The following is a 15,147-nucleotide window of genomic DNA, read 5'->3' as shown; positions in this document are numbered from 1 at the left end:
GAAGAAGAAAGAAGAAGAAGAAGAAGAAGAAGAAGAAGAAGAAGAAGAAGAAGAAGAAGAAGAAGAAGAAGAAGAAGAAGAAGAAGAAGAAGAAGAATTTGTACAAGGGCCAGCAAGATAGCTTAGCAGACTAAGTGCCTGCTTAGGCAAGTGAAGGGACTGGGACTAGGGTTCCATCCCTGGCACCACATGCTGCACTGGCTCTACCCCTAGTAATGCTGAGCCAGTGACTGAGTCTGGAGGTGGTGGCACACACCTATAATCCCAGCGCTGGGGAGGCTGAAAACAAAATCCCTATGAGTCCAAGTTGCATAGTGATTGGACCTGTAAAAAAATTAAAAAATAAAAAACATTTAAAAAATAACTTGTACAATTCAATAAGAGGTGGATAAGGTAAAATAAAGGGCATCAAACTTTAAAAAGGCAAAAAGCACTTAGATAAGCACTTCCCAAAACAGATACCTAGGTGTCTGACAATCATATTCAAAAGCTCAGTACATCACTGCTCATCAAGAAGTATGATTAAAGCTATAATAAGAAACAACTACATCCTCAACAGAATACCAACTATTTGTTTTTAGTGAACAACCTACATTTCTGAGGAAGTGAAGTAACGCTACCTCTGCTAAATTGCTGATAAAAGGATAAATTAATTCAACTGTTAGGGTACACTTTTGGAAAGTTCTACAAATATGAAATACATGCTTATCCCATAACTCCAAAGTTGTGCTACATTAGCTCATTCAAAATCCCCCCAAAAGAACAAATATTCACAAAGTCTCATGTACAAGAATTGCGTGAACACTGTTTAACAGTCAAAAGCAAAACTGAAACAATGAAAATAATATCATTAGAATGGATGATGGCAAATGTTTAGGCAACTGAAAATTATGCAGGACCTAAAAGAACAAACTATACAGGATTTCAAAGCATAAAACATTGTAGATAAATGTTAAAGACATTATGGTGATTTAAATAATTCAGTTTGTCTGAAGAAGTATGTACTATAAGATTCTATTTATCTTAAAGGGGAAAACATAACCATGGTGATAAAAATAAAAACAAGAAGTGGTTATTTTTTTTAAGAAGTGGTTATTTTTGTGAAGGATGGTTCTTGTAAAGAGGATGAGTGAGACTTTTGAAACTTTGAAAGTGCTTTTTTTTAACATACATACATGTGTTTTTATTACAGGATCTACAGTGTCTCACTACACAGATTGGACTCATATTGGTCCTCCTGTTTTCAGCTGCAGAAGCACAGGGATTTCAGGCATGCACCACCCTGCCCAGTCTCAATTGTCTTCTCAGCACACCTCGGGGTTGTGGCCAGCATGGCATGCCAGGGATTGAACCATGGTCCATGTGTCTGTCTAAGCAGTTGTTTTAATCCGCTGATCTATCTGGTGTGTAATACATTGTGTCATTTTGGCTGGATCACCTGGCCGGTTCCACACTCTGGGCTGTAAGGGCGCCACCCCACAGCAACTCAGCCCAAAAAGGGGATAAAAGAGGTGGAGGAAGGATTTGACATTTCACTTCCTCGGAAGAACTTCAGTTTTTGCAGTCAGCTTGGACTTCATATCCTGGCTTCCAAAGCCAACTCTTCAGCCTCCAGCTTGGACCCTTCAGCTTTCCATCAGATTCTTCAGCTTTCCATTGCAGACCCAACAACTGACCATGAGAGACTGTTAGAGACTGTTAGAAACTGTTAGAGACTGTTAGAGATGGAACACTGCAGTAAGCTTCAGACCTTGGGACTGAATCCTTCAGTCTGAGGTGTGCAGACACTCTCAGCACACCTACTCTTCTGACTCTGTGACTGGTACATCTCATAAAAAATGTGTCATATCTGTTCTGCTAGTAAAACCTTGATTACAACAGAGAGAGAGAGAGAGAGAGAGAGAGAGAGAGAGAGAGAGAGAGAGAGAGATTACTCTGCCATAAAGATAAATTTGAGGCATTTCTAGGTAAATGGATGCAACTTGAAATCACAGTCTTCAATGAAATAAAATGGATTCACACATGTAAAGATCATATTGTCTCTCCAGTTTGAGAAACTGAAAGAGTAAATAAGAACAAAAACATACAATAGAGATTGTGAAATGAGAACTATTCAAAAGAACTATTCCACAAAGAAAGAAAGAAAAGAAAAAGAAAGAAACAAAAAGAAAGAAAGAAATGGGAAACTAGGGTAGTAGAAGGGGGAAAGGATGGATGGAGAAATGGAAAAAAAGATAAAATGGAAACAAATCTTCGTAAATAGGGAGAGGTAGATGGATTGAAGGAAAGAGGGGGATCTGAAAAAAAGAGCAATCAAAATGCATCATATATTGGTATAAATACCCTATGACAAATATGATTGTTATGTACATCTAAAATGTACCAATGACATTATTTTTTAAAGAAAAAAGTATATAAGAATTTTTTTAATTGTAAATAAATCAGGGACAACCAGACTGGATTTGCAATTTCTCTGTCTGCTTAATGGTGCTCATTATAATATATTTCTCTTCTAAAGTGTACTAAAGATATAAGAATTTGGGGGAAAATAGTATTTTTACAAAAAGAAGAAAATAATCCTGAAAAATTCTCCAATTTTGGTAGAGATATAGACATTAAATATAGGAAGCTCCAAAGTTCCCCAAGTACAGAAGTGGTGCTCACTGAAGGACCAAACGCTGGTTCTCACTAAATCATATTAGAGTTAAACTGAGAAAAGTTAAAAACATAAATTCTAAAAGCAGCAAGAGAAAAGATATCCACATATAGAGGAATTCTCATTAGAGTAACATTAGATTTCTCATTAGAACCTCCTAGGCCATAAAAAAATTGGGATGGCATACTCAGAAGTGATCAGGGAAAAGAAACTGGCAATCAAGAGTACTAAACCTAACAAAGATAATTATCTGAAAAGAAGGAGACATAAAGTCTTCTCAACAAGCAAAAGTTGGAATTCATCACCACTAGTCACTCTTACAAGAAATGCTTAATAAAAAAGCAAGAAATATTAATAGAATCCTGTATCTAGAGACAAAAGAATGAAAATGACTGTGATGGAAGCAAGCAAAAACTTAAAATATGCTGATAAATGAGATACAAAAATGAATCAGAAAACAATGTAAGAAATACAAAAGTTAACTCTGTATGCTGATATCTGGGATCTAAGCAACTACATCGAGGCCAGAAATGTGTAGTACAAAAACCGTGTTTGCATACCCGTCCTCTTGGTCTTCTAAATGTATGCTGTTTCTAATGTTGTATTAATTATTACTGTACTCTCTTTAAAATAAATAAATTTTAATAAAGGTAAAAAAGAACAGAAATTTAAGGTTTCTTGAAAGTAAGCAGTAATATTCAGTCATATGTCCAATTTTATATAACTGTATCTGTTAATCTGAGCAACAGATTTGATAAAAATAGACAAAATATCAACCATTGGAAAGAAGTTATATTTGTTTTGAAAATCTGTAACATATATATTATTGTATATTATCCTATTTTGTCTTTGTTTCTGTTATTTGTTTTCCCTTTGTTTTTACTCAATAAAATGAAATTTAAAAATAGAAAAAAATGTAAGAGCTACTAATGTATACCAAGTGAAGAATAACAGAATAAAGCATATGTACATTGATGGGAAAACAATTGAAAAAATTACAGGAGTAATTTCTTTTTTTCTGCTTTTACTTTTATTTTTTAATTGTATCTTTTTTATTTTAAAGAGAAAAAACAAATGACAAAGACAAAAACAAAGCAACATAAAATAAAAATGGTACTGTATTTCAAAGCAGGAATAGAAAATTAACGCCTGTTATTATACTCTACATTTATATCATGAAATTTGGTGCTCAAATTAACAAACATAGGCATGCAAGACCTATCAAGCAATTGAATATTAACTCTTCCTTTCAATAAGACCTTAGAAACAGTACACTTTAAAAACAAAGGTGAAAGTTATGCAGCAGTGATTGTTATACACTGCATATTTCTGTCTTCAATGTAGTTCCTCAGTATACAGATATTAGCATATAAAATTAGCTGAAGTAAAAATTAAAAACATTAACTTCTACCTTCAAAAAATTGATAGAAATTAGTATCACAATCATATTAGCTTCCCTGTTTGTGTACTTACATAATTTTTCCCATTCGTTTTTTTCCTATCTTATCTCCTTTCTCTTATGTCAATTGTTTATTTCTTATATTCAGTTTCTTTCTGATTTACTATGTCTATTGTACCTTTCGGATTATATTTATCCTTCCAATCCGTTACACTGGGGAGGCAATACAGTGTTTACATATGTGGGTCTGAATTCAAAATCACAATCCAAAAATGAGCATCTAAGATAAATATACAAATAGCATATAAATACATGAAGAAATGTTCCATAATACTGGTCATTCAAGAAATGCAAATTAGAAGAACACTGAGAAACATCTCACTCCAGAAAGGATAGCTATCATAAACAAACCAACTAATAAATGTTGGAGAGGCTGTGGGGCAAAAGAAACTCTTCTTTACTGTTGATGGGAGTGTGGACTGGTACAATTGCTATGGAAGTCAATGTGGAAACTTCTCAGATAAACTAGGAATAGAAGTCCTATTCACTGGGCTGGGAAGATAGCTGGGCAGCTGCCTGGCAAGCACAAGGTCATCAAGTTCGGTTCCCTGTACCTCATACCATGCTAGCCCTGAAACTAGGTGTGGTGATATACGCTGTAATATTAGCACTGGGGAGTTTGAGACAGGATAGTGCTAGCCCTGCCTAAGCAGGTGCTTTTGTCTGCTAAACTATCTGGCTGGCCAATAACGGAAGTATTTCCCTTCTGGGTATTCTTTCAAAAGAACTGAAAACATCATACCATAGTGATATATGTGCTTCTATGTTTATATCAGCACAATTTGTCATCACTAAATCTTGGAAACAATCAAAATGTCCAGCACCTGAGGAATGGATAAAAAAGATGTGGCATTTTTATACAATGGAGTATTACTGAGCTCTAAAGAAAGATAAACTTGGGTTGGCCAAATAGCTCCACAGATTAAAGCACCTGCAAGCAAGAGCAGGGGCTAAGGGTTTGATCCCCAGGCCTGCCATGCTGGCTCCTCCCCTAAGGCATACTGAGAAAGCAATTGAGACTGGGTGTGGTGGTGCACACCTGTAATCCCAGAACTTGGGAGCCTATAAACAAGGGAATCACTATGAGTCTGGTCGAGTAGTGAGACGCTGAATACCCTGTAGACTCTTTCCTAAAATACAGGAAAAAAGATAAACTTGAGGCTTTTATAAGTAAATGGGTTCAACTAGACACTATTCTCATAAGAAAAATATTTTTAATTCTAAATAATATATTTATTTTAAAGAGAATAGAAAAATAATAGATAACGCATTAGAAATGATACACAATTACCAAAAAAAGATGACAGGTATTCAAAGTGTGTGTTATATTGTACATTTCTGTCTTCGATGTGTTTACTCAGATTTCCAGACATAATGTAATACTGATCAAAGTAAAAATTTTAAGCACTAAGTTGTACCTTCAAAAAAGCAATAGAAATTAGCAGTACATGCTAAGATGTCTCTCGGGTAGGTGGATGTTCAAGAAGAAGGGGTTGGTGAAGGAAAGCAAGAGACAGGAAAAGGAATATTGTGGGACTGTACTGCTTCAAGGTTGTATATGGTGAGATTTTTGGACTTATGTGCAAACATGAGAAGTATAGAATTCTTTATCCTATTTTTAAAAATATAATCTAATTTTTAAATGTTTTTTATCATATTATGTAGGGACTTAAAGTTCAACATATCAATACTTGATGAAAAACACCTGTTCCTTATTATGCCTAAGATGTTTGAAATGCAGTGAGATAGTGAGGTTAAGCTTGATAGCCTAAATCGTTCGATAATAACAATAAGCTTGTCTTCTGGATGGTTAACAACCTAAGTTTGCAGACCAAAATTAGAGTAAAAGGAGGGCTACAAGGAAAGCCAACATTTTGGCCCTAACCTTCTAAGGTCAATTAAGACTCAGGACATATGAGCACTTGTACTGTAACATCATGTAACTCGGTAGTGTCCCAAATTTTCTGATCAAGAAGATTATGGGGCCAAAGAGGAAAGTCATCGATGATGTAGAGTGTGCCTAAGGAGAGTCACATGGGGAGAAGACACTCTCTCAGGCTTTCACAGAGAGCACATTGGCCAAGCAATGGCCATGACTCATCCACATGGCTGCACTGACAAAGGTTCTACAATCTGAGGTACAGGATCTCAGGATAAATCCTGAGGGCATTTCACTGACCTTCTCAGACCAAAAAGCTACAACTCTTGTTGCATAGGTCCTGCTTTACCTTGCTCTTAACCATCCAGTAGAAAAGTATGAAGACAAAATATAGGAAGTAAAGCCATGCTGTTAGGTTGAGCTGTGGGGGACTCAGGTCAATAATTTCTGACATTGCCAGTTAAACAGTAGACCCAATGCTATTATGGGCTACTGGACCCTTTTAGAATATTTTGCTGAGTTTACACATCTATAATATTCAATAACGGAACTTAGAAAAACTAGGGTATACCGATGAATGTCCATTTTGTATCTGTGTATTCAAAGTGGTTTGGATAGATATACAGTTGCATTCTCTTAATGAATAGAATGATTTGTTCTAATGGTGTTTGTAAATAGGATCACAAGTCCGCATCTTGTACAGCAATTAATCACTAAGAAGAATATATGCAGTGTATTACTTGTTGAAACTGTACTTCTGATTTGATTTGAAACTGTCTCATTGCTATCTGTTTATCAATAAAATTTTGAAAAAAAATAGCAGTACAATCATCTTAACTATCCTGCATATATACATATATAATTTTCCTTCCTTTTTTCCTTTATTTTCTCCTTTCTCTCATCCCAATTGTTTATTTCTTTTGCTCAGTTTCTCTCCTTTTACTGTATCTATTGTACCTTCCAGATTTTATACATTCTTTCATGTTCTTATACTAGGAAGACAATACAATGTTTACATATGTGGATCTGATTTATTTCACTTATAGCCTCTAGTTGTAATAATTTTCATATAAAAGCCTCAAATTTATCTTTCTTTAGAGTTGAGTAATACTCTATTGTAGAAAAATAGCACATCTTTTTATCCATTCCTTAGGTGATGGGCATTTCCAAGATTTAGCTATGAAAAATTGTGCTACTATAAACATGAATGCACATATGTCCCTGTGGTATGTTGATTTCAATTCTTCTAGAAAAATACCCAGAAGGGAAATAGCTGAGTTGAATGGGACTTCTAATCCTAGTTTTCTGAGGAATCTCCACACTGATTTCCATAGGAATTTCACCAGTCTACATTCCCACCACAGTGAAGAAGTGTTCCTTTTACCCACATCCTCTCCAGCATTTGTTTTAGTTGAATTTTTAATGATAATCATTCTTTCTGGATTGCGATGGTATCTCATTGTTGCTTTAATTTGCATTTGTCAAATGACCAGTTGACATTTGTATTTCTTACTCTGAAAAGTGTGTGCCTATTTTTGGATTGAGTCTTTGAATTTGGGAGGCCTGATTTTTCTTTAGTTATTTATAGTCTAGATAGAAGTCCTTTGTCTGAGAGAGAGTTGGATAAAATTTTTTCCCAGTTTGTAGGTTTTGCATTTACTGTGCTGGTGATTTGTCTTGATATGCAAAAACTTTTCAAAAAGATGAGATCCCAGTTGTTGATTCTCTGAAGTATTTTCCATACAGACTGGATTTTGTTCATGAACTCTCTACTCCTATATGTTCAAGAAATTTACCTACTTTTAATTTATTCTATGTTGATGTTTTCTTGACTTGTCTTAATTGAGAGTGGGATATTGATTTCCATTTCACACCATCCTCTGTCTAGGTTCAGGGCTTGGGTGAGGTTATTACCCCAGTGCTTCCCAATATTGTTATCCAAAAGAGAATAAATGGTTAAAACATATATGACATCCTAGCTACACTAGTACAATTAGCAATAATAATAATAATATCAGGTAAAATTTAGAAATTCACAAACTTTGGTAAGTATTGACTTGTACTTTAGATCATAGTACAAAGTCTATAGTCACATAACAAAACAAATCATAAACCAGGAGTTTGAATACAACATGTTTACCCTTGTTAGAGTAGGTTTCCCTTCATCAGTCTGACCAGGCCAATTGCCAGATTTCAGGTGCTTCAATTCATGTAGGATAATGGGCCAGACTCTTGGATTCCTCTGACCAAGCTAGTTACCCAGTGTTCTGATCATTTCTGCACTAGTTTCTGGTCCCTCAGTTCAAGGGAATGGGCTGGGTACCTGGATTCCTCAGGCCAAGCTGGGGTCACTCAGAGTTCCAAGCCCCTCCACACTGGTCCCTTCAGGAGAATGAGACAGGAGTAATTTATTTTGCATAAATAATATCCATAAATGTAAGCAAATTAAATTTTCCAATTACATGAAAAATACTGGCTAAAATATTTTCTTAGAAAAGACCCAATCAAATCATGCTTATAAAAAATTCATTTTACCAGCAAACACACACGGACCAAAAGCAAAGTAATGGAAAAATATACTCCATGCAAAGAGAAAACAAAATTACGTAGAAGCTAGACCACGAATATATTAAATATAATTTAATTCCAAAATGCAAATAGACACAAAGAATAGCATTGTATAATGATAAAGACATTAATTCAACAAAAGGATACATTAATTGTAAACATGTATGCTCCAAATAACAACGATGGAGCAAATCCCAATACTTATATCACATATTAGTATACATAAAAGAAGTAATAGATTCTGAGCTGGCCAGATAGCTCAGCAGACTAAAGCACTCGCTCCACAACATACTGTGCTGGCCCCACCCCCCAGGATGTGCGAGAAAGCATCTGAGACTGGGCGAAGTGGCACACACCTGTAATCCCAGTGCTTGGGAGGCTGAAAACAGGAGGATCACCACCAGTCTGATCTGTGTAGTGAGATCCTGTAGACCCTGTACTAAAATACCAAAAAAAGTAATAGATTCTAATGCAGTCATGATTGGAGGCTTTAACATCTCATTTCAAAAGTGGAAAAATTATCAAAACTGAAAAATACATAGACGAGGACATTAGATTACGCTATAAACCAACTGAACCTAAAAGGCATTTACAGAACAAATTCATCCAACAACTGCAGAATGAATATTTTTTCATCAGCACAGACAGCACTGTCAAAGACACACCATATGGTAGGCTTTAAAAAACTCTCCCCAGTGCAGACTTATTGATAAGCTCTCTCAAAATTAAAAACAATTTCAAGAGCTAAGGATGTAGCTCTACATCCTTTAAAAGATATACACTTCTTGGTGAGAAGACCTTGATCTTCAATCCTCAGCACCACAGATGAGATAGATATAGATAGATGATATAGGTAGGCTTACATTAGATATAGATATATTATAAAAATATATTGTATAGATAGAAATAGAGATCAAGATAGATATAAAAGAAGTTCTACTGCTCACTACTATAGTTAGCAATAAGCTATTGCATTTACAAAATCACTAGAAGAAAGATTTAAAATGTTCCCAACACAAAAAAATGGAATACTGAAAAGATGAGTATGCTAATGAGATCTAGTTATGTGAACATAACACATAATGACTTGATCTTTACATATTATATACATGAATCAAACCCCATAAAAGTGTAATTTTTTTGGCAGAACCGGGGATTGAACTCAAGTGATTGCACTTGACAGGGAAGCACTTATTCTACTGAGCCATCTCCCTGGCCCCTAAAAATGTAAATTATTGTAAGTCAACAGAAATAAATTTATAGAAAACATTAATTACAATAAATGATACATATAATTATGTGATTATTTTGTTATATTTAAAAGCTTAGAATATTACATACCCAATTATATAAATTATGTCATTAGTGTTTGTTTTTAAATAGTGAATAAAATTATTTTGATACATTTGTACAAGTGTGTACACTAAGATTGCATACACTGTAATGTGAGTAGTGTGGATTATATAGTTTTATGTAGTTTTTATTCTTCTTATTAAAATTTCTCAAAACAAAATTAGTAGATGAATATACACTAATTCTGGTAACAATTTAAGTAGGAAGTGTGGTTTCCATATGCTCCTTCTCTGTGCTTAATCTTAGGTTATATAATGTGAGAATAAGAAGCTAAACATGTTTTATTTTAAAATCAGACTCTCCTGTTGACCTATGACTTTATCCACTATTGCAACCTCATGCCTCCAAGGACACTGTATCCAACAAAGCAGATAACACGCCTTTTTAACTTCAAATTTGATTTCTCAGAAGATTCATTACTGAATGTTTGTAGGTCACTAGGGACTCTGTTTATTCATTTAGTTGCTTTTTATGGAATAAAGCAAATGTTATGCTAAGCATAGTAAAGTTCTCCTTGTTTTTACAAGTCAGAGTAGCAACTCTCCTAACCTGGAGGAGCTTTTATGTCATATTATTTTGTTTTCAGTTTTTACTTCCACTTTCTTTTAGGAAGCAAAAACATTGCAATAAAGAAATACAACTAACTTTTTTAAATGACTATTTCTGGGATGTCTATACATCCTAGAATTGTCATGAATTTGACAGTGGATTCATGAGCAAGTGGCCAGAACCAAAGTCTGCATCTCAACTGGCATTTCCAGTTTAGGAATTCTAAGATTTCATGTGCTTCCACAACTAATAGAAACTATGGTTGACAGTCATATTAGTAAGTGTAATAAAGTTTATCATTCTAATTATGTTTACTTTTGCTTGATGGAAATTTTATTATGCTTTGAAAAAGAAAAAATATTTTAGCTACCTCCTACAAGTAACAAATATGAATGGGAACTTCTGTTTGTTAACAATTCATTTTTTTCTTTACAGAATATAGTTTTTAGATATGTAGATGTCATGGTGGGGATATTTACGCAAAACAATATAATGTTATTTGAATGTTAAAATATGATAGTCACCCAGGAATATATTACCTAAATTAACCTTATATCCAAAACATAACATATAATATATATTTAAATAATATAATACATGTATTATACACTATATTTACATAAATACTATGATATATCATATATAATATGCGTTATATAATGTTTATATAAACTTCTCCCCCAATCTCCCAAAGTAGAAAATTTGGTGCAAGTTGTACTACCTCATTAGAGAATTCTATCTTCATTTAAAACATACATTTGAAAGTGGAATAAATAGAAAATACTTATAATTACAGCATTGACTAATGTCCAGGGATGATAGGGCAAATTATGTTTATTCAGTGACTTGATCCCTGTGTTTTGCAAGACATTGGAAAAACAACTGGCTGAAAGAATCACTGCATAATATTTGACTAAGGGAAGGTATTTTCTGTTATGATATGTAAAGGTAGCAAAAGAAAGTTAGATCTTTTTAAAAGAAACATGAAAATTTAATTTAGCAAAAGGCTCAAATTTAAATGAGTTAATGGCAAGACACTTTGAATCTGGAGTCCAAAGAAGAAAGAGAATAACTTCATAGATAAATTCATTTAGAGACATTTTAGGACAGTCAAAAGTGTTTCTGGGGTTGTGTAAATTATGTGAACTATTGGTGTAAAGACAATCAACATGATCCCCACAAGTGAGCATTCCCTGTTAAGTATCAGTGTAGTAGTCTGTATTTTTTTAAAGAGTACACTGATGGAGATTACAGAAAGCACCATCATTGGACATACAGGAAGCCTTCTCGAACATTTAAAACTTGTGTTAAAACCCAATGAATCCAATGGAAAAGTAGAAGTTGCTCATATGAGTTAAGGACAGAAAACTTTTATTCTTTTAATAAGCATTTACTAAAATATCAATCACAGAGAATGTGCTCAATAGATGTAGAAAGGAAAGTATTATTGTGACATAGTATATTTGATGTACATGTGAAATGTCCAACAAAATGTCTCAGTTTGTATTTGGGAATTAAGGATGTTTGAAAATGACATATAGATTTATTGATCATCTGAAAAATATTTGTAAACATAAATACTGATTGTTATGATTTGTGTCAGATGTTCCCTCAAAGCATCATTCAATCATGGTGTGGGCTTCTAGAAACTGTGACTCATTTATGGTCCAGTGCTGGGATTATGGGTGTGAGTGCTACACCTCCCCTGGTGGGAAGCCTATGTACAATGTAAGGGAGGAAAAGAGGCTTGCCCTTGTGCTTCTCCCTTTCTGCTCTTGTTGCTTTTGCTATTTTCAGCTGCCATGAACTGTTGCCCTCTTCTATGTGCCATCCTGCCTTGGAGCCATCAAAGTACGAAATGAAACCTCCACAAACTGTGAGCTAAAAAAGTGCTTTCTTCCTTAATTCTAGGCACTGAGTATTTTGTCCAAACAATGAGAGAAAATGAACTAAAGCACTGATGAAAATACAAAACTAAGAGTATGTGAAAGTGAAGAGGGATAAAGAGAACACTAAAATAATCTGATAAATATTTTTTAGTAGTCTAAAATTTCAAAATGAGGCTCTAATGACCTTGAAACTAGAATATAATTCATCATTTCTAAAAGTATATACAACAGTCTTTAAAATGATTAATGTTATGTCCTTGTGTAAATGTCCTCAACCATGTCATAATTTCTATTTTGTTGTAAATCATAGTAGACATATGCAGACATATGTCTACATAGTAGACATTTTCTGTTTTCTTTGTAGTTTAAGATTATCTATGTAAACCAAAAATAAAATGTTTGTAGAAGAGATGGGAAGAAAACAATAACAAATGAATGTGATAAATTAGGTATCTTTGAAGTTTATCACAGCATTTCATAAAAGTTTTAATATATACTGTGCATAAGTATTGTACATTAAAGTATTCAGCTTTATGCATACCATTGATTGCAAGTAATTACTTATAGACAGAAAAAACTAAGATAGAGGCAGTGCCAGGAAGCAAGCTAGAAAAGTTCTGTGTGTGTGTGTGTGTGTGTGTGTGTGTGTGTGTGTGTGTTTCGTTTTTGAGGTGTTTGGGAGAGCAATCACACATGTATAATAACTAAAAAATGGAATCATAGATCTAGAGTAGAGACCTCCAGTGGCTGTGATGTACACAGTGAGTCTAAGTTGTCTAATATGAAAAAACACGCCAAGCAAATGCATCAGAGAATTCTTGAGCATGAGTATTTTTGCTTCCCCAGAAACTATAGATACATGGGAATCAAAAGTAACCCTTATAGAGTGTTCAAAGGAAAATAATTTTTTTAAAAACCTAATGAAAAAATGTTGCTATATCGAAGCTTCTTAAAATAATCCATAACAAAGCATCTCTGTTGCGTGCAGGTCTGATAGAAATCAGAAATCAGCAATGAGGAACAATACAGTAACAACTTTCATTTTACTAGGACTGACAGATGACCAACAACTTCAGGTTCTGATTTTTGTATTTTTCTTTCTCACCTATATGCTGAGTGTAACTGGGAACCTGACTATCATCACGCTCATTTTAGTAGATTCTCACCTTAAAACAGCCATGTACTATTTCCTAAAACATTTTGCTTTCTTGGAGATATCATTCACCTCCGCATGTATTCCCAGATACTTGTATAACATAGCAACAAATGACAAAATGATTACTTATAACGCTTGTGTCAGTCAAGTATTTTTTACTGACCTCTTTGCGGTAACTGAATTTTTTCTTCTGGCTGCCATGTCCTATGATCGCTACGTGGCCATCTGCAAGCCTTTGCATTATGTGACTGTTATGAGTAGCACAGTCTGCAGAAGACTTATCTTTTGTTGTTGGGTAGCTGGTTTGTGTATTATAATTCCACCCCTGAGCCTAGGCCTAAATCTTGAATTTTGTGATTCTAATGTTATTGACCACTTTATCTGTGATGCATCTCCCCTCCTGAAAATCTCCTGCTCATATACTTGGTTCATGGAACAGACAGTTGTCATCTGTGCTGTACTGACCCTCATTATGACACTATTATGTGTAGCTCTTTCTTACATTTACATTATCAAAACAATTTTAGGGTTTTCTTCTCTCCAGCAAAAGAAAAAAGCCTTTTCTACCTGTTCATCCCACATGATAGTAGTCTCTATCTCCTACGGCAGCTGCATCTTCATCTACATCAAGCCTTCAGCAAAGGAATCAGTGGCCATTAACAAGGGTGTGACAGTCCTCACTACCTCCATCGCTCCTATGCTGAACCCTTTCATTTACTCACTGAGGAACAAGCAAGTAAAACAGGCGTTGAAGGATTCAATCAAAAGAATATCATTGTTCTTAGAGAAATAAGATTTGCTAATGTAAAATCTTTGGTTTAAAAAAAATCCATTGTTTTCTAAGTCGGTACATTTGCGTTCCTTTATGTATTTAGTACAGGGTCTATAGGGTCTATAGGGTCTGGTATCTTTGAGTTTTTATATAATTACTTTTCTTGAAAGGAAACTGTTTCAAGACAACTTTTCTCAATAAAAGAACATACCCTTAGGAAAGAAAAGTATGACTTTACATATTCACAAGTCTTAACAAAACTACAAGTAAAACAAAAGCAAATACTACAGAATCAATGATTTCATCACGTGTCGTACATTGCAGAATTGTGCTTATTGTATTTTCCATTTCTATTATTTCATATCCCTTTCTAAGAATCTAGTCACCCATAAAAGAGCCTGTACTCTAACTTCCTATAACTCAGTGGGATCCCAGATTTTCTGTTCAAGGAGATTATGGGGCCACAGAGGAAAGTGATCAATGATGTAGAGTGTGACTAAGGAGAGTCACATGGAGAGAAAACATTCTCTCAGACTTTCACAGAGAGCAAATTGGTGAAGTAATGACCATGACTCATCCACATGACTGACACTGACAAAAGATCTACAAACTACTGTACAGGGTTTCAGGGTAAATTCTGAGGCGATTTGACTGACCTTGTCAGATACAAAGTTACATTTCTTGTTATACAGGTCTTGTTTTATCTTGGTCTTAACCATCCAACAGAAAGGTATAAAATGTAAAGCCATATTAATATACGGAGCTGTAAAAGGATCAAGTCAACAACTTCTGATATTGCCAGTCCTGAGGATAACCCATTACTAGTATGGTCTACTGGACTATATTGGATTGTTTTTTGCATTCAC

General features: G+C 34.4%; 1 protein-coding gene across 1 annotated transcript; it reads left to right on the top strand.

Annotated features, from left to right (window-relative positions):
* Positions 1 to 13,357: 13,357 nt before the first annotated feature.
* Positions 13,358 to 14,302, top strand: LOC101591383 (olfactory receptor 6C2-like). The gene has a single exon (XM_004648180.2). It carries the CDS (start codon positions 13,367 to 13,369, stop codon positions 14,300 to 14,302), a length of 936 nt encoding a protein of 311 aa, XP_004648237.1. The 5' UTR covers positions 13,358 to 13,366.
* Positions 14,303 to 15,147: the final 845 nt, after the last annotated feature.

Source organism: Octodon degus, unplaced genomic scaffold (assembly GCF_000260255.1).
Source record: "Octodon degus isolate 3935 unplaced genomic scaffold, OctDeg1.0 scaffold00358, whole genome shotgun sequence".
Lineage (NCBI taxonomy): Eukaryota > Metazoa > Chordata > Mammalia > Rodentia > Octodontidae > Octodon > Octodon degus.
Note: the sequence above shows the minus strand (reverse complement) of the source record. Positions and strands in the feature narration are given on the sequence as shown.